The sequence below is a fragment of the Microcaecilia unicolor genome, chromosome 10 (assembly GCF_901765095.1).
Source record: "Microcaecilia unicolor chromosome 10, aMicUni1.1, whole genome shotgun sequence".
NCBI lineage: Eukaryota > Metazoa > Chordata > Amphibia > Gymnophiona > Siphonopidae > Microcaecilia > Microcaecilia unicolor.
In genome coordinates this window covers 181,799,385-181,826,385 of record NC_044040.1, presented here as the reverse complement: position 1 = coordinate 181,826,385, position 27,001 = coordinate 181,799,385, and the positions used below count along the sequence as shown (strand labels likewise).

Sequence of the window (27,001 nt, the reverse complement as noted above, 5' to 3'; positions counted from 1 at the left end):
ACTTCTGTTGTCTCAGTCTTGAAGGCCCAGTGTTGCTCCTTTTTATTTGATTCACAAACTGTTAAATTTGAATTGGATTTTAAGTGGATTTGCCCAGTCATAGAAAATATTCATTGGGAAGATCCTGAATTTACTGATTTGCAGAAATCCCCATCAGAATTCAGTGAATCTGCTCTGATTTCCCCCAATCTGCTGGAAAAGAAAATTGGCTGAATTCTCTAAGTGGGATTCTGTGGAACCCAAACCAGGTTGAAATTATTAGCTTGTTTCAAGCTCCAACCTGAAACTAATCACTATCAATAAAAGGACCAGAACTGACAATAAGATAAAAATAGTTTCATCATGCAACCTCTTAAACAAAGCAGTTACAATAATATAGCATTCATTTGTTATTGCATTGTACAATAGCATTTCATATGAATAACAATCATGTTTTCAGTATGAAAGATCAGCAGCTTCTAAATTTAACCAGTTGCAGGCACTGTTAAACCTACGGAGGATGTTTGAAGACTTGTTAAAAGTTGGTTGAGTAAGCCGTACAGTTGAGTTTTAGCTTTGCTGTTAACATTTATTTTGCCATGTACAAGACTATTTGTTCCAGTTTGTACAGAGTGTAAGCTGTGGAATTTATATTGGGCCAATTTGAGGCCATCATCCTTTTTATTAGAGAGCAATGGTTTGAACTAGGATATTTTATAGTTTTTAGTCCCTCTCTGTCTGTTTGTTGGATTGTATTGTGTTTGTATTGATTATCATTTGTTATGTTCTTTGACTATAAAAATCAATAAAGACAATGAAATTTTTTTTTAAATGGAAAAATCTTAAGTGCTTTGCTTAGACCTTTAGGGGTCCTTTTAGTAAGCCGTGGTAAAAAGTGGCCTACGGTAGTGTAGGCGTGCACTAGGCCATTTTTTACCACAACTGGGAAAGTGCTTTTTTAATGGGCCAGGAAATGGACATGCACTGAAATTAAAACTAGCACATGCCTATTTACAGCCTGAGTCCCTACTGCCACACATTAACCTAGTGGTAAGGGCTCATGCAGTACCCATCCGGTAAACATGCAGTGCACGCCAACTGGGAACACCCCCCCCCCTCCTCCCCACGGTAGAAAATTATTTTCAACCACAGGATTTGGTGTGCGCCAAACTCGGAAATACTGCCGGGTACACAAGCTAACCCAGCAGTAGTGCCGATTTGGTGCATACTACCCACGTGTTAGCCCTCCCACACCTTAGTAAAAGGGCCCCGTAATTTGGGCAGGGCCATTGATGAGAAAAACATTCTTTTTTTCCCTGCATATGATATTTCTTACATACATATTTCAAGAAGTAATATAAATCTCAAAAGAAAGAAGACATCAAATACAAAATAGACACCTTGAACTTCCTACCACCTTTAATTAGCAGGTAGCTCAAAGGAGCACTATACTGACTTTATTCACAGCTTCTCATTCAGCCATTTCAGATACCTATCTGTCATTGTGTGTCCTATGGACAGATCAGTTGGAAATGCAACGAACATCATAACACCATGGAATGTATCATACTGATCGTGTGTGACTTCAACTCCTGCTTTCCTAAGTCTCTGTGCATATATGACACCATCATCTCTGAGGACATCGTACATACATGTAAGAATATATGTCTGAGGCAGTCTGGACAGCTTAGCATCATCCACCAGCAATGGCGCCGCTCTTGGGTCCAAGATTCCTGGATATTTCTTTGCAAACTCTGACATTCTAGATTGTAAGCTATGACTGTAAGTGTGAGTTTTTTTCATCTTTTCTGGCAAAAGGGCAGGCCAGTATAAAAATGGGAATAATTGGCTTGATTCAGTAAGCTTAAGTGAATTGGAAGACATGGCATTAAACAAAGACTTGTCTGAAGTAAAGTATTCACTCCAGAACCTGACCATCAATGATTTGGATAGAATAGGCATGTGACCATTGTCTCGATAGGAAGGAGTGTCCAGATCAAGAGGCTGAAGTGCAGGGTATATCAATGCTTGTATCTTAGGTCTGATATCAACTTCAGCATCATCTTGTAGCTGCAAAAATCGAGAAGTTGATAAATGAAAAGTTAGGGGTTATAATTCATGGCAAGAACCCTAGAAAGAACAGAGGGTTCAATATTCAAAACAATTTAAATAGCCAGGAGAGCTCCTCTGATCTCCTCACTAACGCCTGCCTCCTCCAGTCCTCTCACTAACACCGTAAAACACCTTCAGTCTCCTCACTCACTCTTGCTTCCCATTGATTCTCTCATTCTTCTGTTGCTTCTATACCCTTACTTGCTTTCTCTCCCATGCCCCATCTGCTCACTCATGCTTCCCTCATCCCCATTTACTCACATATTCTTTCTCCCCATCCACTCACTCATTCTCCAGTTGCCTCTATTCCCTTACTCACTTGCTCTTCTTGCCCTTCCAGCCTCTCACTTGCACACACTCTTCTTCCTTCCCTATCCACTCACTTGCTCTTTGCCCCCATCCCCTTACTCCTCCATCCCTTCACACCCCCCCCCCCCCATCCCACTTGTCTGCAACAGAGTCAATGGCACTGCTGTTCTTTAAGCAGCATCTCCTTCCCTTCTGCTTTTAGGCAGTAGAACGGGTAAGTGTGAATCGATTATTTACTCTTTCAAAAAGTTAAAAGACTAAGGGACACTCCATGAAGCTATATGGTCATATTTTTAAAACAAGTAGAGGAATTATTTTTTCACTCAATGAATAGTTAACTCATTGTGGCCACAGAAGTTAACATATCTGGGTTTTAAAAAGGTTTGGACAAATTCCTGGAGGAAAAGTCCATAAACTGCTATTAAGGTAAACATGGGGAAAGCCACTACTTATCCCTGGGATTGGTAGCATAGAATCTTGCTACTTTTTGGGATTCTGTCAGGTGCATGTGACCTGGATTGGCCACTGTTGGAAGCAGGATACTGGGCTAGATGGAAGTCTGACCCAGTATGCCTGTTCTCAGTGGTGTGCTGGAGCCGGCTCGCACCGGCTCGCAAGAGCCAGTTGTTATATTTTGTACCGACTTGCGAGCCGGTTGTTTCCTACTGCGAGCCGGCTCTCCTCCCGCCCGCCCGATCCGGACCCTCACTGTAACCGACCGTCACCTGACTCTTCTAATTCTTCGGCGGGGCAGGCACTCTTGCCTGCCCGCTACCAGCGCTGACTCTCCCCTGCCTGTTTGCGCTTTAAAAATGGCTGCCGAGACTTCCAGAGGCGGCCTCGCGAGACTTCTACTGAAACGTGAACCGGCAGGGGAGAGTCAGCGCTGGTAGCGGGCAGGCAAGACTGCCTGCCCCGCCGAAGAATTAGAAGAGTCAGGTCGGCGAGGTACGGGACGGATCCGGAGGGAAGGAGGGAGAAGTCGCCGGTGAAAATTTCGGGAGGGGTGGCAGGGGAGAGAAGGGCATGGGTGGATGGAGGGGAGAGAACTAAGGGTTGCGCTGGAAATGGGTGCATGCAGGGCAGGGGAGAGGAGGGTCACTGCTGGACATGGGTGGATGGAGGACAGGGGAAAGGAGGGTCACTGCTGGACATGGGTGGATGGAGGACAGGGGAAAGGAGGGTCACTGCTGGACATGGGTGCATGCAGGGCAGGGGAGAGGAGGGTCACTGCTGGACATGGGTGGATGGAGGACAGGGGAAAGGAGGGTCACTGCTGGACATGGGTGGATGGAGAACAGGGGAAAGGAGGGTCACTGCTGGACATGGGTGCATGCAGGGCAGGGGAGAAGAGGGTCACTGCTGGACATGGGTGGATGGAGGACAGGGGAAAGGAGGGTCACTGCAGGACATGGGTGGATGGAGAACAGGGGAAAGGAGGGTCACTGCTGGACATGGGTGCATGCAGGGCAGGGGAGAGGAGGGTCACTGCTGGACATGGGTGGATAGAGGACAGGGGAAAGGAGGGTCAATGCTGGACATGGGTGCATCAAGCAGGGCAGGGGAGAGGAGGATCACTGCTGGACATGGGTGCATGCAGGGCAGGGGAAAGGAGGGTCACTGCTGGACATGGGTGCGGGAGAGGAGGGGAGAGAGAAGAAATGCTGGACATGGATGGAGGGGAGAGAAGAAGGAGATGAGATGAGGTAAAAGGAAGAGAGGAGAAAAACTGCACATGGATGAAGAAAATAGGCAGAAGCTGAGGACCAGAAATGAAGAAGAAAGGAGGAAATGAAAGAAAAGGAAAGGAAGCCCTGGAAACGGAGTTAAGAGGACAGATAGCAGCAGAATCGGATACTGGGCCAGCATGATCAGAAAAACAGTCACCAGACAACAAAGGTAGAAAAAAAAACATTTTATTTTCATTATAGTGTTTGGAATATGTTCACTTTGAGAATCATGTGCTCAACATTAAAAGTTTATATTTATTTACGGCATTTTATCGCACATTAAACATGAATTAGATTGGAACCTGGGATCATTTAATTTTTTTTCATGGAGGAATGCATTGCCACCCCACCCCAGGCTCTCTCCCCAGCCATAGCCAGCTCTGCAATTTTGGGGGGGGGGGGGCGCAGAGGGGAACCGGGAGGGGGCGCAGAGGAGGACCGGGGGGGGGCACAGAGGGGGACCGTGGAGAGAGCCTGTTGTTAAATATTTACCAGCAAACCACTGCCTGTTCTTATGTTTATATGTAAGTGTTGCACTTTGAAGCGAGTAGTTTAAAGCATGACAGTCTAGATCCAGAAGCAGATAGGGATGGATGCAGCTTAAAGCAGAGCGCAGCCAGGATCACAACAGACAAGAGAGACACAGGGCAGTCACTGCTGCCCCTGGTCTGGCCCTCCTTAGTGATTCTTTGGGAAACAGGGCATTTTGCAGGAAGGACTTGATTTTGTGGCCCTTCCCATAACTTTGGAATTGCAAGAGGCTTGGGTGCAGGTTATTATCTGAGTATGAAGCAAAAAATAAACCACTGTGCTAACATGCACTCATAATGTTAATTACTAATTCTTCTCACTCTACCACATATGTAGGAATATAACAGATGAGGGCAGATAAGAACCAATTGGCCCAACCAATCTCCCTATATGGTTCTTTACCACAGCAGCTCTAAGAACATTCCTGGAGTACCCCCACCCACCAGCCATTCTGGTTTTCAGAATAACCATAATGAATATGCATAAGAGATTCTCATGCACTGCCTCCACTGCTTTTATAACTTATAATCTTACTTACAATATTTATTTAATTAATTCATGCCCTGCATTGCCTAGCCTATAGAAGGGCACAAGGCAGGATAAAATATGAACATATAAAATCTATAATAATCATACCAGTTATCATCAACCACACAAAATCTAACAAACATTAATGAGGTCGATATTCAAAGCAATTAACTAGGTAACAATGCAATTAGAGGATTCCTGCTTAGCTTAGAGAGAACAGTGGTCCTGCCTTTGCCCGGTTAGCTACCAGGGCACCAGCACTGACTATCACCAGAGCTTACATAACTTCTGGGTAGCAGCCTGATTAGCCTATTTCTCTCGCCTCCTGAGTCCCCCCTCCCCCCACAATAGCTTTCATCCCTCTCCAACATCCCCAAGAGCGGATCCCTTCTAGGATTTCCCCCTCAAGAGCAACCCCCCTCCTGAAAAGATCTATCCTCACCCACCCACTGTACGCCCCTCTGGTCTAGCTTAAAGTTCCTACTAGTCTTGGGGGGGAGCAGCAGGCCAGGCAAAAACTCAGTCATTCCTGTCCACACCAGCTTCAGACATAAAATAGCAGCTGCAACCTCTAGAATCAGTCTAAGGGGTGCCATTATCCACATTGGCTATGGATAAGATGGATTATTTTACTACAACTTGTGTTACTTTAGCACACATCCCATTTTATGCAATGAGACTTGGTTATTAATAGCCCAGATAAATAATAAAATAACACATATTAATGGTAGTCCACATTGATAACTACCTCTCTCTCCCCTCATCGCCCAAGTGTCCAAACAAGATGCTATGCCTTCCAGAATCCTCAGATAGCAGAGAATATAAATCAAATACTGAGTGCAATTAGAAGAAAGTAAAGATTCCAAAACTGATGCTCTGATCCACCTGGAGACAAAAGACCCGGCCATAAACATCACCTTTGTTACACAAAGAGATTTCCAGAATTTCGGGGAAGAGCTAAATGCCTTTGGCAAGTACTGTAGCTTTTTCAGAAGTCTATGGAAAGCAAGAGGAAGGGCTACATTATACAGAGAACTTCAATAAGTGACTCAGAACCTGGTGTCAGGAAGGTTTTAGATACGTTGGAGGCTAAGGCAACACTTGGAAAAGCAAAAGGCTGTACTGTAATGGTGGCCTACATCTTTTGGTAGCAGAAAGGAGGATCCTAAGTGAGAAATTCATACAATATCCCTATCCCTGATTATATCAATCTAACCTAATACTAACACCACCTCCTACCTCCTCTACCCCCTCTCCCTTATAATATTACCTATCCACACATCTCCATTACTCCGCTAATCTTAGCCTGTTTTTCTCTGCATTATACTTTGTAATTCTATTACTATGTAAGCCACATTGAACCTGCTATGAGTGGGAAAGTGCGGGGTACAAATGTAACAAATAAATATATATATAGATATATATATAGATATATAGATATATATATAGATATATAGATATATATATATATATAGTTAGATTTTAAAGAAGAGAATGAGGTGGAACATGGAAGCAGGTATGTTCAAGATGTCACCCACAGCAAAAGCATGACAGCAGAGGGGAAAATAATAATTTAAACCATCTTACCAGCTCACTTTTCAGCAACAAAATAGAAGAAAAGACTAGGCAAAATCTCTATAGAAGATAAGAAAGCCAATGAAATATAACTGGAAAGCAATAAGCACGAACACTTGCAATCTAAGCAACACCATTCTGGATCTGCAAGCCCTAATGTTAGAGGCAGGCTTACATATTATTGCTACTTAGATTGTAAGCTCTTTGAGCAGGGACTGTCTTTCTTCTATGTTTGTGCAGCGCTGCGTACGCCTTGTAGCGCTATAGAAATGCTAAATAGTAGTAGTAGTAGTAGTAGTAGTACTATAGAGACATGAGGTCCAGGAATGGGACTGTATTGTGCTATAATCTCTTGAAGAGAGATAGAGAAGACTTAAAAAGTGGAGAAGTAGCTCTGCAGGTGAAAAACAAGCCCCAGGAGATGTAAAATAGCCTGTATGTTGAAGGGGGAGACGTAGAGTAGAAGCTGCCCTAAGAAACAAGTGTTTGCAGAAAGCCAGGAAAAGCTGGCAGATCTGGTGATACCTGAAGCAGGCATTCATGCCGAAACACGGATCTGTGTCGAGTCACCTTTGTTTGCATAGGAGCCAGTTCTGTGGGTGCTATGGGTGCTTGAGCACCCCAGTATTGAAAGAATTCCTTGTACATGACCAGGGAGGGGTTATTGTCATTTGGCTTAGCACCCCCAATAATTCTGAAAAGTTGGTTCCTATGTTTGTTTGAATGCATTACTCTCTGGTGGATCATGACATCTGTCAGATTGATATTGGTTGCCATAGTGGGATTGTTCTCCCTTATGAAGGTTGAATAAATTACCATTGGTTGACCTCTAGTGCCCCTTCTTCCTTGCTGCAGAAACCCATGGGCCACCTCTACTTTAACTTTGTTGGTATATTATAATAAGTTATGTAAACCCTGACATTAATTTTAATTTATTTTTGGCTCTGTTTTGTTAATCCGTGTTTTGTTGTGCTATCTATTTTGTGATGACCTTGTTTTCCTTTTTCTGTTTGGTTTCGGTACATGGATAAGGTCCAGGACTGAATATCCAAGTCTAATTCAGCTTCTGCCAGGTAGCATTTTAAAAACACTGCCTAATACGGGCTGAATATCAACCAGTTTGTCTTCATATTTAAGAAAGAAATTGCTCTATAAGTGTAAAATGTAATGCAATATATAATATCATATTAGCAGGGCTACCTCCATTGTTTCCAAATCTCTCTCACGCAATGATTTACAACAATAATTTGTAGTCTTGCTAACCTGCAAAGAGCTGATTTAATTGATATGGGCAGTGATTTGTCCTAATCAATGGACACAAATCTTGAGAAGATTTAATAAAATGTTGGGGGCACTGTTCTTCATCTTTCTGATGAAAAGTTACTGAATTATGTATAACTAAGTGGGGGAGGGAGGAATATATTATTGTCTAATATCAAGCTACATTCACTTCACTCAGGTCATTCCTGAATTGGAAAAATATGTCAATTCAAACTTTATGGCACCAAACGCATATTATGGTGCCTCAAGTGAAATTTCAAAACTTTGAAAACTTCAACTAACCACATTAGAACCCTGAATGACCATATCCATATCCAGGGAGACAAGCTGAGCCATTTTTAGTCTATTGCAAGCAGGGAGATGGAGTCCTGCCTTTCATGGAGAATTCAAGAGGAAAAATCAGAACATCTCCTTCCATGGAATGGGGTAAAACCAGAACTGGCACAGCTTGCTTTCCCAGATGTGGAATTATATGGTCACACTAACTATAACGAAGGTGTCTAATATTTCAATTACACACTTGCTGCGCCTCACTGTTCCCTCTAAGCTGAGCAGGAGTCCTCCAACTGCACTGCTGCCAGTAGGGGGTGGTGTTTCGATATTGTGTTTTCAATTGCTACAGACAGGAAGGTTCCCTAAAATCCCGCAGAGCTTGCCTGTCTCACTATTGAAATTGTGACAGTGAAACAACACCCCCCCCCCCCCCCAAACACACACACACTGGCAGGAATGTAGGTGGAGGACTCCTGCTCAACTTAGAGGGAACAGTGTATTCCATGTACAATGAGATATCTTCCTGGAAAAGATAAAGCAATTCATGTATGGCAAACTTCATTATCACCATCTGGCATTCACAAGTTAAAAACAACCTGAACAAAAGCAGATGCACTTTTACCTGTTGTGTTACAGCTGCCGCTAAGTTCCCTCCAGCGCTGTCTCCTGCAATACAAATTCTGTTGGGATCCACACCATACTCAATAAGAACTTCTTTTTGCAGGAAGAACTTCACTACAGCATATGAATCTTCAAACGGTACTGGGAAATGATGTTTAGGTGCTAATCTATAGCTTGGGAAGAAAAAATATGTTGCAGGTTATTCAATGGAACATTAAGCTTTGATCACGTTATTGGCCTCCTGCTGCAATATATATTTCTTTTGATTGAATGTAATTATTTTTCCTATCTATTAATGGTGTTATATTGTTTTTTATTATTATATTTTTAATTTTTTATTGTATTATTGTAAACCGCTTTGATCTTGCTTGAAGTAACAGCAGTATATCAAGTTTAAATAAACATAAGCATAAACAAGCCTCACCATCTATTTTGGACATGCAAAATCATATTAATTATGTCAGACCCCTATAGCAAGAAGCAGAGGAAATGCGTGCACCATTCCGAAAGATCAACATCAGCAAGAGCTAAGTACAAAAAGTCAACGTGGGACATCCACACTGTCTTTTTTAAAAACTCCCTCAAACAAGTATTGTGTTCAGATCCATGGGATATAATGGGAAAATTGCAGTGCTATGAAACTTCTACAGTAGTGAGACAACGCCTCCACTGGTATCTGTACCAGGGCAGCTCGCACGTCCTCCAACTGCTGAATTAGAGATAGTGCTGATTATCCATGTCAAGCACTGCAGGAGAGAGGATTGGCTGCTAGAGCTCAGTATGATGTGCAGCTCACCCAGGGATGATTCCTTCTCCCCTGCTGTAGTGTTGACTGGACAGCGATGTGAGGGAGTCAAAACGTGGGCATCCATCAGGCCCCAGAGATCAGAGGGTTTCTCTGCAGGGTAAATTCTCTGTTAACCCTTTATTTTAACCATCTTTAAGTAAGCAAAGTGATTCTTAAGAAGCAAATCAGCACAGCTGCAGAACTGCCAAACACAAATCCATTCGTGACGCCATCTTGCCTTCCCACTTCCCTCCTTCACACTACAAGCATTTAAAGAGAATAAATACTGTTACCGTTTTCTCCAAGATGTCTAGTAACTTTAGAATAATCTGAATAATTTGCTTGCCTTCTCTTCCGCGCCAAGAAATTTGATCATATCACTCCACTTTTTCTCCAATTGCACTGGCTACCTATTGCTTTCAGGTCATGGTTTAGCATCCTAGTCATTATACATAAGGTCCTACATTCTGACATTCCTTCCTGTCTTTCAACTCTTGTAAACTACTACACACCTTCTCATTCCCTTCTGTCCCTTGATGTTCACAGGCTGGTTCTTCCCTCCCCAAAGCTCGCCCATTATGAATCCACTCACTCTTCAGTCTTCTTCTTCTTCCTTGCATCTAAACTATGGAATGATCTCCCCCCTGTACTTAGGTCCCCTTTATCCCTTCTAATGTTTAAATCCCTTCTCAAAGCTCATCTTTTCAGACTTGCCTTCAGTGTTTCTTCAAATTAATTTTCTGGGCAGAAAGATCCTGCTACTGACGCATCGCACAGTGAATTGCTATTATTCATTTTTTAAGTATGTGTTTAGCTCTTGTTTGATTGGCCTCTTTTCTTTTACCATTTTGTAGTACTTATTCTTACTAATTCATTTTAATTTTTGTACACCACTTTGACCTTTTGCTGTAAAGACGGTTTATCAAATAACAAATAAACATAAATAAACATAAACATATAAGCAGAGGTCTTGGGCTCTGCGGTATTGCTTTTCCTCCTCAGAGAGTCAAGAATGCCCCACATGCATTGGAACCGGCTCCAACAGGGAGGCCACGGTGGGGGGAGCCTGTGGTAATATTGGCTTCTGAAACTGGGGTGCCAAATGTATGTGCCAGCCCAGATCGCCCTGTTCTGTGGCCCTGTCCTGTAAATGGACATCAATCCTAATGGAGAGGGATATAAGGTTGTCCAGATTGGGCAGCAGGTCCCATCCCAGAAGCTCATCCTTAATGCATCTAGCAAGACCCTGCCAAAATAATGCTACTTGGGCTTCTTGTTTCCACTGAAATTTTGAAACCAGGGTCTGGAACCACACGGCTTACCGGCCCATGGTCAGTGTTCCTTGTTTAAGGTGCAGTAGCTCAGACGCCACTAAGGAGAAGCACTGTGGCTCATCGAACACCCACAGGAAATGAGTGAGGAAGTCTGCCATGCATGGACATAATCAGGTGACCCTGCTCCCACAGAGGTGATGCACAGGCCAGCACCTGCCCAGAAAGGAGAGAGATGATGAAGGTGACCTTGATGCAGTCTGTTGGAAAGCTGTCAGGCTGCAGTTTGAGGTTCATCAAACACTGATTAATAAAACCCCAGAAGGCCTTGAGGTCTCGATCAAAGTGTGGCAGCACTGTGACTTGAAACTGGAGCACTGGTGGAGTCAGAGTTGGAGATGCTGGGGCAGGCCCTAGAGGATTGGGCACCACTGGGCATTGCCGTCAGCTGCTCACACACTCCCTGAAGGGTTCCCATCAGTTGTTGTAACTGAGCCTGCGGTTGTTGGACCACTTGGGCTAGATCCTGGAGGAATTAAAGAGGCAGCTTGTCAGCTGAGCTCATGGCTTTAGCAAACTGTCACGGTTAGGGAAGGTGAGTCGTTGGACCGTGACAAGGTTGTCTCTGCCTGTGCGGCGTAAGTACTGTGAAGGCCCTTGTTGATGGTTGCTGTTGGGACTGCCTGGCAGAGTCCGGGATCTGGAGAAGGCAGGACTTGACTCAGACAGGCAGAAGTGTAGGACTAGGCAGTGCCTAGCAGATTGGCTGGAACATAACATGGTTTGTCTAAAGGTTGGCTTTTAAGAGATCCTTGAGGTTGGCTCCTAAAAGAGCCCTTGGGGGCTGGCCCGATCGAGTTGAGGCAAGGGAGTAGCTGGAATAGCAAGGCTGGAGATAGGAATAAGCAGGGCTGCAGGACTGGAACAGGCAAGACTGGAAGACTGGAACAAGCAGGGCTGGAAGCAGAAACAAATATGGCTGGAAGCAGGAACTGGCCAGGTAATGAACAATGGAATGGCACAAGTGTAGAAGCCTGTTGCCGAAACATTGGAGGCGTGTAGAGCACTTCCTTATATATCAGTAGCCAGGAAGTGAGGTCATCTGTCAGCACCCCATCTAGGGCTATAAAAAGGAAGTGCAGCAACCAGGAAGTAAACAATCACAAGACTCTTAGGCATGACATGCTACAGGACTCTAGAGGCTTCCCGCTCCTTATAAAATTACATCCTTGCCTCTGGATTCTATATGTAGTGCCCAGATGTGGGTGCCCAAATCTAGGCAAGCTTCTGGGATGCGCATGCAGCTTAATTGACTAACAAGCTGTTAACCATCAATAATTAGATGCTAACAACCAATTATTGACATTAATTGGCACCAAGTGGGATTTGCGCACACATCTGGCTGCATGCTATTCTATAATGCTGAGTGTCTAAATTCCATAGCACATAACCCAGAAGTGGATGTGGCCATAGGAGGTGAAACGTTGTGTGCAGTGTTACAGAATAATGGATATCCATGACCAACTTGGACACTGGGATTTACACCAGGTGTCAGCAGGTGTAAATCTGGCGCCCAGAGTTGGGCATGGGAATCAACACTAAACGCTATTCTATAAAGGATGTGTGCCCTTTATAGAATAGCGCTTTTTGCCGGCGCCTATTTATGAGCCCCATTTATAACATTTTCTCGCTTGTTGTGTAGGTCAACTATGGTCCTGGAACTTACCCTAATTTCATTGCCCTAAACTGAATGAGCTGCCTAAAATCCATGCACATGATTGTGTATGTGGCTTTTTCTTGATTATATATCGCATAATATCAACTAATGTCGAGTTAGCATGGTTACAATTAAATATATTCATAAAATGACATTTAAGGACCCTTTTACTAAGTCGCGTAAGCATCTATGCGGGCTCAACATACACAAGTTTGGAGTTACCACCCAGCTACCATGTGGCTCTTGCAGTAATTTCATTTTTGGAGCATGTCCGATGCGCGCATCCCAAATTTTTTTTTTTTTCTGGCACGTGTTCGCTACAAAGTGGCATTTGACACATGTAGGTCATTACAGCCCAGTTAACGCATGAGATCTTACCGCTAAGTCAATGGCTGGCGGTAAGGTCTCAGACCCAAAATGGACGCATGCCAATTTTTATTTTGCCGCACACCATTTTAGGCAAAAAAGCTTTAAAAAGGCATTTTTTTGCAGGCACGTGGAAAAAGGGATCTGTGCACGCCCAAAACATGCGCCTACACTACCGCAGGCCATTTTTCAGTGCACATTAGTAAAAGGACCCCTTAACAGACACCAAATTTCTTAAACAACTTTCATAAATAGTACTGTTAAAATAAATGTTCTTACTCAACTGATACGACAATGGCATTAAGCCTCTCTACAGTCCATCTTGATAGGCGATCATAGCCCTTCATAGCTGAAATGAAAACCGCAGCTGAGTGTGCTTCTGACTGCAGCATTAACAAACTCACTTAAATATCACTTCATCCTAAAATGTATACACATTACCCTAATTTCAATACCCTGACTGGAAGTGGAAGAGTGGTCTAGTGGTTATATAACTGCAATAACAGTGCTACTCTTTAGTCATTTTTTTTGGCCTCATGTTAGACATTGTAAGGGAGAAATTCAGTACATGCCAAAAGTGTAGTCATCCATTCCAGCCCATGGGTCTCTTGTTTTTTAACCTTCATTATACTTAGCAAGGGGCTAAATAAAATCAACACAGATTCTGTCCTTAAATCAAGCATTTATGTTAGATGGAAGTTATAGAACTGTGGTCGCAGATCAAATCAATTTGATTAAGAAAATCAGGTTGCATCACCAAAGATCATGATCATTTGTCTAATCTCTAAATACAGACTCAATTTACATTTTTGTAGCCTGTGTGCGTTACCCTGCAGTTGTCCACACAGAATCATATCTGCTACTAATCAATCCATTCCCCTACCATGTCCAGACACTTTTCCTAGAGAATTGCACTCAACATACAGTCTAGATTTGGATCCAGCAATATAGTTCATTTTCTAACCTTAATGAGCTTTCAGTCCATTCTTCCAGTTCATTTGTTCCATTCTAGATCTGCCATGATTTCATACCTCAGGTTTTTTTCAGGGAATAACACATTCTGGATATGAAACAGTTCTCTCATTTGCCTTTCTAATATGATTTTTAAAAACGGGGGACTTATTGACAGTTTTGTTTTGTTTGTATTCTGGTCACCAGTGTAAAACTGAGTTTACCAGTTCTGTCAGTACTCATAAACTGCCTCCCTCCTCCAAAAAAAGATTGCATATTGAAATAAGTGTGATTTTACAAAACAAAATTAGCTATTCTACAAACTCCTAAAATCTGGAAATCTTATTTGTCTTAAAAATCTAAGAGCTCTGTTACTAAGGTGCGCTAAGCATTTTTAGTATGCGCTAAATGTTAGAGATACCTATATATTCCTAAGGGTGTCTCTAGCGCAGCTTAGTAAACAGGACCCTAATAATAAAATGTATATGCCATAGATTATGTAGATTATCAGTTATAGGGTCCTTTTACTAAGCTGTGGTAAAAATTGGCCTACAGTAGTGTTGGCGCCTCTTTTGGGCATGCGCTGGGAAAAGGGGCTTTTTTTAATGGGCCGGGAAATGGGCATGTACTGAAATTAAAACTAGCATGTGCCTGTTTACAGCCTGAGCCCTTACCACCACCCATTGACCTAGCGGTTAGGGCTCACGTGCTACCCATGCGATAACCATGCAGCACACGCCAACTGTTGATTACCGCCGGGAATGCCCCCGCAGTAGAAAATAGAAAATGATTGTGTACTGCAGGATTCATCGCGCGCCAAACTCAGAATTACCACCAGGTGCACACACTAGCCCGATGGTAGTGCTGATTTGGCACACTCTACCCACGCGTTAGCCCTCCCTCACCTTAGTAAAAGGGCCCCTCAGCCTTTTCAAAGGTTGGCCCACTTTGGAATCTCTTCCCAGTTACACTGAGGACCAAAAGCAATTAAAGGCCATTCTAGTCATTCACTGATTTCCCCTTTTAGTTTAATGATTGCTATCAGTAAGAAACTTTGTCTGTGCTGCCAGTTTTATTATGAATGTTATTTTGGGCCTAAGCATTTTATTGCAGCTTTTCACAGAAAAGAATACAAGGAGTAGGAATAAGTATAGTATCATACCTTTTACAGTGAAAACAAAAGACCACCAGAGCAATGTCGTCCAAAGATGAAGGATCTGTACTATACTCCCACTCCCCCCATCAGTAAAGAAGACAAAACAAAAATGAAAACACCCTAACCTTCCCTCCCTCTACCACCATTTTACCCCCACTGAAGTGCACCAAATATTTACCCCTTCTGATATTATCACAAGGGAAAAGAAAAAGCAAAATAAGAAGAATACACTTAGGGTCTCTTTTATCAAACCGCACTAGGGGTTTCTGCTCGGCAATGCCGACAAAGCCCAATCAAGTGAATGAGCTTTGTCGGCATCACCACACCAGGGACCACTAGAGCGGCTTGATAAAAGAGGCCCTTATACAGGCAAGATGACTTATTGTTGAACATAAGCCACAATCATAAATATGTCTTCTTTTCTTTTTTTTACCACTATATTACCCATAACAGACCATTTCACTTCTGGGGCGGAAGAAGAGTCTTCAGTTACTCAGCTGCCTTATTTATATTTAAGGCAAACTGAAATGATTATCATCAGTCATAAAAACCTCCCTTACTTATATAATTTAATCATTTTAATTCGCTTCACTTATTTTTTTCTTCTCATTTATAATAATGATAAAATTGTCAGCTGCAAGCAACTCCATCATTATTATAAATGAGAAGAAAAATAAGGGAGTATTTTAATAAGTGCAATCTAAAAACATGTGCTCCTTAGTAAAGGACCCTCTATAAGTAGTGGAGGTTTTTGTGACTGATGATGGTCATTTCAGTTTGCCTTAAATATTAATAAGACAACTGAGTAACTGAAATCTTTTCCTCCTTCTCACATGTGAAGTTGTCTATTAAAGGTAATACAGTGGTGAAAAAAAAAAGAAACGAAGAAACACAACACAAATTAAAACTTCATGTACCGAAAAAAGAAAAACCAGGAGACCACATTTTCTAAAAGGTGATTGTTTTTCATACAATTCAGAAGTTACGTTTTCCATAATATTACAGAAAATTGATAGGAGAAGGGTGTGGAACTTATATTCCAATGTTTAGAGGCAACAGCAAACACTGAATCAAATTAAACTGGATGCTTGGAGCCAGACATCCCAGCATCAGAACTGACAATAACTACTACTGCTACTACTTATTATTTCTATAGTGCTACTAGACGTACACAGCACTGTACACTTAAACATATAAGAGATAGTCCCTCTCGATAGTTTACAATCTAATCAGGACAGACAAACAAGACAAATAAGGGATAAGGGAATTACTTAAGGTGGGAATGATAAAACAGGCATGGGTACTGAACAAGTGAATAGGAGTTACTACTACTACTTATCATTTCTATAGCACTACTAGATGTACTGCAGAGTAATACCAGTAATATCTTTGATGGTGTTTTGTACCTCTAACCAAAACTTTAGATTGCCGGTCAAGACCATCACATGTGGTTTGGAGTATTTTCTAATCTGTCTAGAACATGTTGAGCAGAACAAAATACATATAAATGAAAATATAATTCTGATACCCACCTGGGCTTCCTATACACCAGCCACCACCATGAATGAAAATCACTGCTCTTCTCAATTTATTTGACTTTTTCTTTGGAACATATAGACGAACTGGGACTTTATTAAAAGTTGTGTCAGTCACTTTGATGTTTTCATCTGATGTTGGTGGTGTGAATTTTAAATCTGTGTAAAGATTCATGATTTCCATGTAGTGACTCAGTCCAAGTAGTTCAGATAGACTTCCCTAATAACACAAAAAGAATTTTAAAAACTGTGAATTCAAAAACAGATTTTACATATGGAAGATAATTCTATAAGGAGGGTGTCAATATTTTGGCACCAAGAACACTCATAAATAAGCAATGTAAATACCAGTATGTCTGTGTGTTTGTGTTACACACAACTACAAACTGTGGAAACAAATGCTCACTCAAAAATGTAGAATGTGAAGAAAAAAACTCAGAAATACTCAGCTGAGCAACTTACTGCTCTCTTTCACCAAGAGCTAACTTGCTGCTGCTTCAGTAAGTCAACTTCAATCACTGGCTGAAAAAAAATCTGCCTGAGAACATACACTCAAACATTAATCACTTGTATTATTCAGTTCCATACAAAAACAATTTTTTAAAGAAGCAGGACAAACTCTTCATTGTGCTTGTGATCTCGACAGGACCCGTTTCAACAAACGGCTTCATCAAGAGATCTTGTAAAAGCCTGCACTGGCTGGCAGGTGCAGAGACAACAGGTGAGAGTCATAGTAAGCAGGCCTCCACCTTAACTGGGATGGAACCAGGCTGCTGGTGCTAACTTTTAAAAAGGAGATAGAGCTGCTTTTAAACTAAAATGGGGTGGGGGAGCCAACAGTCGCCCAGGAGCGCATGGTTCGGTGTGGAGTATCCTCAAAGAATACTATTGAAACAGGATCTTTAAAGAATCCCAATAGAGAGGTTTCAATAATGGTGAAAGAAAGCTAGGAGTGTTTAATGGGAAAACAGAGTAAAAGATGCAAATTATCCCCGTCAACTTCAAAGCAACTTGTAGATGCTAGGAAAGAATACAATTTGAAGTGTCTATATACAAAATGCTAGAAGCTTAAAAAATAAGATGGGAGAGTTGGAGTATATAGCACTAAATGAAGATGAAGATATAATAGGCATCTCAGAGACCTGGTGGATGGAGGACAATCAATGGGACACTGTCCTGCTTATAATCGAACGAGAAAAACGCCCAAGTTCCGACCTAAATTGGGAGATGGACGTTTATCTCACAAAAACGAATAACGCGGTATAATCGAAAGCCGAACTTGAACGTTTTCAACTGCACTCCATCGCGGAAGCATACAAAGTTGACGGGGGCGTGTCGGAGGCGTGGTGAAGGCGGGACTGGGGCATGGTTATCACCTGAACAGAGATGGGCGCCTTTCGCCGATAATGGAAAAAAAGTATGCATTTGTAGTTAGAATTTAGGGCACTTTTCCTGGACCCTGTTTTTTCACGAATAAGGCCTCAAAAAGTGCCCTAAATGACCAGATTACCACCAGAGGGAATCGGGGATGTCCTCCCCTTACTCCCCCAGTGGTCACTAACCCCCTCCCACCACAAAAAATGATGTTTCACAACTTTTTATTTTCACCCTCAAATGTCATACCCACCTCCCTGGCAGCAGTATGCAGGTCCCTGGAGCAGTTATTAGGGGGTGCAGTGGACTTCAGGCAGGTGGCCTCAGGCCCATCCCCCCTCTACCTGTTACAATTGTGCTGCTTAATGTTTAGTCGTCCAACCCCCCCAAACCCACTGTACCCACATGTAGGTGCCCCCCTTCACCCCTTAGGGTTATAGTAATGGTGTAGACTTGTGGGCAGTGGGTTTTGAGGGGGATTTGGGGGGCTCAACACACAAGGGAAGGGTGCTATGCACCTGGGAGCTCTTTTACCTTTTTTATGTTTTTGTAAAAGTGCCCCCTAGGGTGCCCGGTTGGTGTCCTGGCATGTGAGGGGGACCAGTGCACTACGAAACCTGACCCCTCCCACGAACAAATGCCTTGGATTTATTCGTTTTTGAGCTGGGCGCTTTCATTTTCCATTATCGCTGAAAAACAAAAATGCACAGCTCACAAATTGTCGAATAAAACATGGACGTCTATTTTGTTCAAAAATACGGTTCGGTCCGCCCCTTCACGGACCCGTTCTCGGAGATAAACGCCCATGGAGATAGGTGTTTGCGTTCGATTATGCCCCTCTGTGTTATCAGAGTACAAATTATATTGCAATATTTGATTGGCAGAATAAACTTTTAGTCACCCTGAATGTTGTGGTTGGCTTTCTCCACTCCTTTGGTTTAGTTAGTGATCTGTAACCTGTCGTTAAAATTGTCCGTACTACCTGAAGATTGGAGGGTGGCCAATATAACTTTTTTTAAAAAGGTTTCCAAGGGTGATCCGAGAAATTACAGATCGGTAAGTCTTACTTCAGTGCAGGGAAAAATAATGGAAACTATTATAAAGAATAAAATTATTGAACACATAGACAAACATGATTTAATGGGTCAGAGTCAGTATGGGTTCAACCAAGGGAAGTCTTGCCTCACCAATTTGCTTAATTTCTTTGAAGGCATAAATAAACATGTGGATAAGGTAGAGCTGGTTGATGTAGTGTATCTGGATTTTCAGAAAGCTTTGACAAAGTTCCTCATGAGCAGTGCTTTTTTCGTAGGAAAAAAGGTACGGGTACTCATTATGGGTGGGGTCACCATCTATAACTCCACCCCCCCCTATGGTAGCCACACCCACAGTAGCCACGCCCCATTATATCAGCCGTGGCGCATATAAGCAATATCATTAAAAACACTATACCAGTATAAGAGCAAAAAAAATTTTCATTATAAATAATTTCTATAAGCTGTTACAGCTCTAGTATACCCAGTGCAAAATAAAACAGCAGATGTAAATTCTCAAATTGGACATCTTCCAAACACTAACATGAAAATAAAATGATTTTTTTTCTACCTTTGTTGTCTGGTGACTGTTTTTCTGAACATGTTGGTCCCAGTCTCTGATTCTGAAGTTCTTTATCTGACCCCTTAACCCCGTTTCCAGGGCTTCCTTTCCATTTATTTCTTTACTTTCCTCTTTCATTTATCGCCCTACATACATAGGTAAAAGCTGGGTCCTCTGCGGACTTGACTGGAGGAGGTATAGAGTGGATCCAGCTTTTGCCTATCATCCATGTGCAGATTTTCTCCTCTTGTCCCTTTCCCTCACCTTATCAGTATGCATCTCCTTCCTCTCTCCATCACGTCCAGCATTTTTCCTCTCCTCCTCTATCCATGTCCAGCATTTCTCCTCTTTCCTCTCCTCCATCCATGTTCATCTCACTTCTTCTCTCTTCCCTCCCCTCCATCCATGTCCAAAATTTCTCCTCTCTCCCCTAAATCCATGTGCATCTCCTCCTCTGTCTTCCCTCCCTTCCATCCATGTCCAGTATTTCTCCTCTCTCCCTTCCCCTCCAACCGTGTGCATCTCTTTCATTCCCTCCAACATTTCACCTCTCTACCCTGCCCTCCACTCCATCCATGTCCAGCATTTCTCCTCTCTCCCCTCCATCCATGTGCATCTCCTTCATGTCTTCCCTCCACTCCATCCATGTCCAGCATTTCTCCTGCCCTTCCCTCCATCCATCCATGTCCAGAAACTCTGCTCTCTCCCCTGCCCTCTCTTCCCATCCAGTAACTTGCCCCAGGCCTCCACGTGAAGTCGCAGCGCCGGCGTTAGTGAGAGGACCAGGCTTGCCTCCTCCTGCCTTCCTTTTGTTCCCTCTCAGTGTCCCGCCTTCCTATGATGTAGTTTCCTGTTTCCATGTCGCGGGTGGCAGGAACAGAAAGCAGGGCTGGGAGCTAAGGGCGGGTAGCCTAGAAAAAAACGTGCCGGTACGCTGTACTGGCACGTACCGGCACAAAAAAAGCACTGCTCATGAGAGACTCCTGACAACATTAAAAAGTCATGGGAAAGGAGGCAATGTCCTTCTATGGATTAGAAATTGGTTATTGGCAGAAAACAGAGGGTAGGGTTAAATGGCCATTTTTCTGAATGGAAGAGGTTGAATAATGGAGTGCTGCAGTGATCTCCACTGGTACCAGTGCAATTTAACCTATTTATAAATGATCTGGAAAATGGAACAATGGTGAGGTGATTAAATTTACAGATAACACAAAACTTTTCAAAGTTGTCAAAACACATGCAGATTGTGAAAAATTGCAGAAAGACCTTAGGAAACTGGAAGACTAGGCATCAAAATGGCAGATGAAATTTAATGTGAAGAAATGCAAAGTGATGCACATTGGGAAGAATAATCCGAATCATAGTTTCCAGATGCTAAGGTCCATCTCAGGAATCAGCACTCAAGAAAAAGATCTATTTGTCATTGTAGATAATACGCTAAACTTTTCTGCCCAGTGTGTGGCAGCAGCCAAAAAAGCAAATAGGATATTAATGAATTATTAGGAAAGGGATAAAAAACAAGACCAAGAATATTATAACGCCTCTGTATTGCTCCATGGTGTGACCTCACCTTGAGTGGTGCGTTCAATTCTGGTTTCTGTATCTCAAAAAAAGATATAGCGTAATTAGAAAAGGTTCAAAGAAGAGCGAGCAAAATGATAAAGGGGATGGAACTTCTCCCACATGAGGAAAGACTAAAGAGGTTAGGCTCTTCAGCTTGGAAAAGAGATGGCTGAGTGGAAATATGATTAGGGTCTATAAAATCCTGAGTGGTGTAGAGCAGGTAGAAGTGAATCGATTTTACATTCTTTCAAAAGGGCAAAGACCATGGGACACTCAATGAAATTACGTGGAAATACTTTAAAAACAAATAGGAGGAAATATTTAAGCTCTGGAACTCGCTATGGAAAGGTCCTTGAGATGGACATGGGGGAAGCCACTGCTTGTCCCTGGGACAGGTAGCATGTAATGTTGCTATTAATTGGGTTTCTGCCAGGTACTTGTGACCTGGATTGGCCACTGTTGGAAGCCAGATACTGGGTTCGATGGACCATTGATCTGACCTAATATAGCTATTTTTATGTTTTTATGTACTTGACCTGGGTAGATGGGAACATGCAGCTCTGATAATTTATCCTGAGTTGCACTTGGGAATTTTCTCTTAATGTGAGTTATTATGAAGTGTTTCTTCTTTGTTTTACATGGTATTTATGAATTTAAGGACCCTTTTATAAAGCTTATCGCAGCAAAAAATGGTGTACTATGGGCAGGGCCGTGCCAACACGGTAAGCGAGGTAAGCACGGCAGGAGGGCGCCGTCCTCTGGGGGGTGCCCCGCCGCGCCATGCTTACTTTGCACTCCCGCGTCCCAACTGCCCGCCCTCTTCTCCCCCCCAACAAGATCCCTTTGAAATTTACCTCCGTCCAGCAGCGAAGGCGCAGCGTCAGTGAAGGAGGCGGCGCTCCCGACGTCTCTACTAGCCTTCCCTTCGCTCAGTGTTCCTCCTTCTTCTGATGTCAAGGAAATGACATCAGAAGAAGGTGGGACATTGAGCGAAGGGAAGACTAGTAGAGACTTCGGGAGCGTCGCCTCCTTCACTGACGCTGCGCCTTTGCTGCCGGACGGAGGTAAATTTAAAAGGGATTTTGGGGGGGAGAAGAGGGCAGGCAGTTGGGACATGGGAGCGGGAGGGCAGCGATCATTTTCACGGGGCGTGCACGCCAACTGTTTGTCTGTGGGGGGGGGGATGCCAACTGATCTCCTGCAGGGGGGCGCCACAGACCCTTGGCACGGCCCTGACTATGGGGTATGTTGAGGCATTCCACGCCTAACATTTATTTTTTTGCGGTGGGGCAAGTCTGGGGCAGAAAGTGGGCATGTTCTGTGTTAATCAGTTAGCGCATGTACATTGGTGCATGCTAGCCAATTAACATGTGATTAGCGCATGAGCCCTTACGGCCTACAAAATAGGTGGCAGTAAGGGCTCATGCACTAATCTGTTTTAATGGCCATGCACAAATAACAAAAATTACAGTGTGGCCATTAATACCAAAAAATAGAAAATTCTAGCACTTTACCCCAGCGGTAAAAATGGCCTTAGCATGTGAGAAAGACCCATCTAAGTGCATAGGGTGGATTAAAACTGCTTGCTTATTATCAATTTACTATCCCTCCTTCTGTTGGCTCCTTTTTTGAGATTGTGCACGATCAGAACTTGACAAACAGAATGTTAGGAATTATTAAGAAAGGAATAGAAAATACAACAATGAGTACTATAATGGCTCTGTATTGCTCCGTGGTGCGACCTTACATTGAGTATTGTGTGTAGTTTTGGTTGCCTAAATTCAGAAAAAGCTACAGTAGAATTACAATATGTTCACAGAAGATTGATCAGAATGATTAAAGGTATGGAATGACTCTCATATGAAGAAAGGCCTAAGAGGTTAGGGATCTTCAGCTTGGAGAGGAGATGGCTGATAGAGTATGACACAAGAGAGAAGCAAGTGGAAACACAGTTTCAAGAGATCAAGCCAGGATCAGGGGTGAGATGCTCCAAAAAACTTTATTGAGGACCCAACACGGTCCGTGTTTCGGTTTTTAAAAAAACCTTCATCAGGGGTCAATCAGTAGTAGCACAGGGGATATACTGACAGACAAAGGAGCTTGTAAAAATGTAGTCTCTTGAATGAAATAAGAAGTGTTGCCTTTTATTTCTATGGGTGATAGGAGTATGATACATGTCTTCAAAATGCTGAGTGGAGTAGAGCGGGTAAATGTGAATCGATTGTTTACTCTTTCAATAAGTACAGACTAGGGGACACTCCATGAGGTTACATGGTAATACTTTTAAAACAAATAAGAAAAAAATATTTTTTTCACTCAGTGTATAGTTAAGTTCAGGGAACTAATTGACAAAAGATGGGTTAGAAGGGTTAGATGGACCTTCAGTCTGAATCAGTATGTTCTTATGGCAGCATTGAATCTTCCTACTCATTGGGATTCTGCCAGGTACTTCTGGTCTGGATTGGCCACTGTTGGAAGGAGGATACTGGGTTAGATGGACCTTCAGTTTGACTCAGTATGGCAATTGAATTCTTATGTTCTTATGTACTAAGGTTTCCTTTTCTTTCTTAGATATACACACTCTGACTCTCCATTCTGCTACAAGCCATGGAAACCTCTGCAAATGGGGCTTCCATGTGCAAAACATGTGTGATAAACTCCAAACTGTGGTGGGTTTTCATGCGTTTTTACATGCAAAACACCATTTGCAAAAGTAATTCCCGATTTCCTACTTTGCTCATCGTTCACTATGCATTACATTTTATTCAGATTCAAAGTCAATTGCAACAATATGCAAAGCAGCTCATTAATTATATATTTTTGAAAAGTGAAAAGCAAAAAGGGTGCCTCATCGCAATGTATTTATCCTTTTTTTGTGTGTGTGTGGCCTAGGTACAGTGATCCTTTTTTTTTTTTTTTTAAACTGTGCAAATGTTTTTGTGTGTGATTCATTCTTCCCCCTAGAAATAGCTTTTTTGCTCTTCATCCACAAGACAACGACATTTTGAGTCATTTCTCCTGATGGTAATAAAATATACAGCCAAATCCAGGACTTATTACACCCTGGTTTATTGCACCATGACATTCTGTGTTCCTATCTGCTAGCATCTGTGCTTTCACTCCTTTTCTATTCAGTCTTCTAGTTCCTGTTGGCCAGTTGCCTGAATAGGTTTTCAATCAATTGAACTGGCTTCCTCCCAGAATCAACATGCTGCTGCCTCACCCCACCTCAACCTACTTATATATTTTGTTTTCACATGGCACCTTACTTACCCAGGGTGCCTTTTAAGGCCAGTACATAGAGAAAAACAAAAGGGTCCTTTTGCAAAGTGTACTAGCACATGCTAAAAATTAGTATACGCTAAATGCCAGAGACTCCCATATATGCCTATGATCGTCTCTAGTGTTTAGCGTGAACTAAAAACTAAAGTTATCAAAATGAATTTAAGACTTGTGCATATATATATATATTTTTATCGGTTGAGGAATTGTCTACAATGTTTCCTCATGTAAAGTTGGTTTGGTGCTCAGAAAATAGTTCTTATCAACCATATGGACAATTATATTCCTATAAAAGTGCATGCTGACAAGATTGTTTAAATTGATCATGTTGTGTTGTTATTACCTTTATAAACTAAGCATATAGCAGGTACTTTTGGACCATTTCCCATAAGTGTATGTTATAAAATGTATCTCCCCCTCTCCCCCATTGTTTGTATATCAAATCTGTTCTATAGTATACATTCTCACTTGTCTCTGATTTTCACTCCAACAGATAAAGATTAGGTGAACCATCCATTAAAGAAAAAAAGCTAATACATTCGGATTGAAAATGAGAGATTTCACAGGCCTCTACATTTCTATTATTGCAGCTTGATTGCATGGATTATGCAAATTTTTAAAATGCTTTTAAAGCAAGCTTTTTTTTCTGCAGCCCAATATAACTATCACAGTTGAATATGCACAATAAATATTTTTAAAGGAAATTTATGTTTGATACCTGCTTAAAATAAATACTTGCATAATTGTTATGGAATACGCTTAGATTTAGGCATGGCATGGTAGGTGCGATATATAGAATCCAGCAGACAAGGTCTAGATTATTCAATGATAACATTTCATATTGTACAAAATTAAGGGCTCATTTTACCAAGTGCCAGTAAAAGATGACTTGCGGTAGTGTCAGCACATGGGATTGGTGTGCACCGAGGCCACCTTTTACCGCCAGAAGTAAATGGTGTTTTTTTTTAAGGGAAAGTAAATGACCATGCAGTAATTTAAATATTGCCATGTGTCCAATTGCTGCTGGAGCCCTTACTGCCTCCTATTTAGGAGCCTGGCGGTATGGCCAATTTCCCGCACACAAACCCTGGAGTAGTAAAAGGGCTCCTAAATCTTCAGATGATTTACAAATCAGTCAACTGTTTGAGTTTTGATTTCATTCATTTTTCAGAAATAAAGCCCTGTCTGTACAAATCTGAGGACTCAACCATGTAGCAAGTTACCAATGGAAGACCAGAAAGATCAGTTAGCATACAGCTTCAACAGTGTAAGGAAATATAAAATGAAACTTACCAGATGCCCAAGACTTCTTAAAAAAAAATCCGCAATCATCACTTTCCAGCCCTCCTCAACATTTTCAGGCAATGGTCTATAAATATAGTAGGCTACCAAAACAGAGAGAATCAGAAAGCAGAGTAATATAGGTGCCATGCTTCACTATGCACTCCTTCCTAGGCAGAGGAGAATGAAAAATTCACACTGAGTAATGGTTACATATCAGCACTTACCCAGAGGGCAAAGTTAATCTGCATTCGTGTTTGAATCTCTGCCTAAGTATTTGATTACCATAGTACACTGTAGATGGCTACTCTCCCACATTTTTCAAGTTTAAATAAAACATTTATCTGCTTTCACTGTGCCAATCTAATGCATACTTTAATTGCAAAGATCTTAGCATGGATTTAGTTGCTCAACAAGATGACTGCGTATGACAGGACTTTGCCCTACCAGCAGTTAACTGCAATGTTAAAAATAAACATTGCACCACTAGACCACAAGGGATTGTACAGTAGTCGGGGGGGGGGGGGGGGGTGGAACTATGCTTTGCATTCTTTTTTGTGTGGGTGTGTGTAATGTTGATTGCAAGTAATACAGTTATGATCTTGCATAGTAGTTTACAGGGTAAATAGTATGCTCCAAATAAATGCTTTTGAGACAAAAGTTTAGAAGGAATTTAAGCCTGTAAATTTGGGATGATACTCTCCTTAGGAATCAGCCTCTCTGTGGAGCTATTACAATTCAGACAGTTTTGGTAGCAGTTTGAGTTGCCCTCTACAATATATAGGTGACAAGAACATGCATAAATGACCCAAATACAACATATATAGATACAATTTAAACACTGTTCTTTAAAATGTGTCACGGTCGTGTGCAGGTTTCAGGCTCTCAGTCATCTCACCTCCTGGTGGCCAGACCTGGTGGCTGCATTGGATTGTCTGTGTGCTGTTTCCCGTTCCAGACTTCAGCCCAGTCCAGTCCGGATCTTCCAGCCTGCCAGACTTGCTTGTCTTGTTTGAGCCTGCACAGCACCCGTAGCTGCCTGGTGATTGCTGCAGTAACTCTCAGCTGCTGCTGGGCTTATTAGCCATTTGGAAACTCTCTGCTTTGCCTTTGTATCGTCTAAGGTCCCTGGTTTGTTGGTACTTGTTGCACTTCTGCCTCGTCCAGTTTATAGTCTGTATTA

General features: G+C 42.2%; 1 protein-coding gene across 2 annotated transcripts; it reads right to left on the bottom strand.

Annotated features, from left to right (window-relative positions):
* Positions 1-1,068: 1,068 nt before the first annotated feature.
* On the bottom strand, positions 1,069-26,264 carry LOC115478976 (arylacetamide deacetylase-like). Of its 2 annotated transcripts, XM_030216669.1 has the most exons (6): positions 26,046-26,264; positions 25,831-25,922; positions 16,720-16,942; positions 13,360-13,429; positions 8,941-9,112; positions 1,069-2,049 (listed from the first exon to the last, which is right to left on the bottom strand). In XM_030216669.1, the coding sequence occupies exons 2-6, from the start codon at positions 25,867-25,869 to the stop codon at positions 1,441-1,443; spliced, it is 1,113 nt and encodes a 370-aa protein (XP_030072529.1). In that variant the 5' UTR covers positions 25,870-25,922; positions 26,046-26,264; the 3' UTR covers positions 1,069-1,440. The 2 variants fall into 2 exon arrangements, with proteins under 2 accessions (XP_030072529.1, XP_030072528.1); XM_030216668.1 differs by lacking the exon at positions 26,046-26,264 and having other exon boundaries at positions 25,831-26,039.
* Positions 26,265-27,001: the final 737 nt, after the last annotated feature.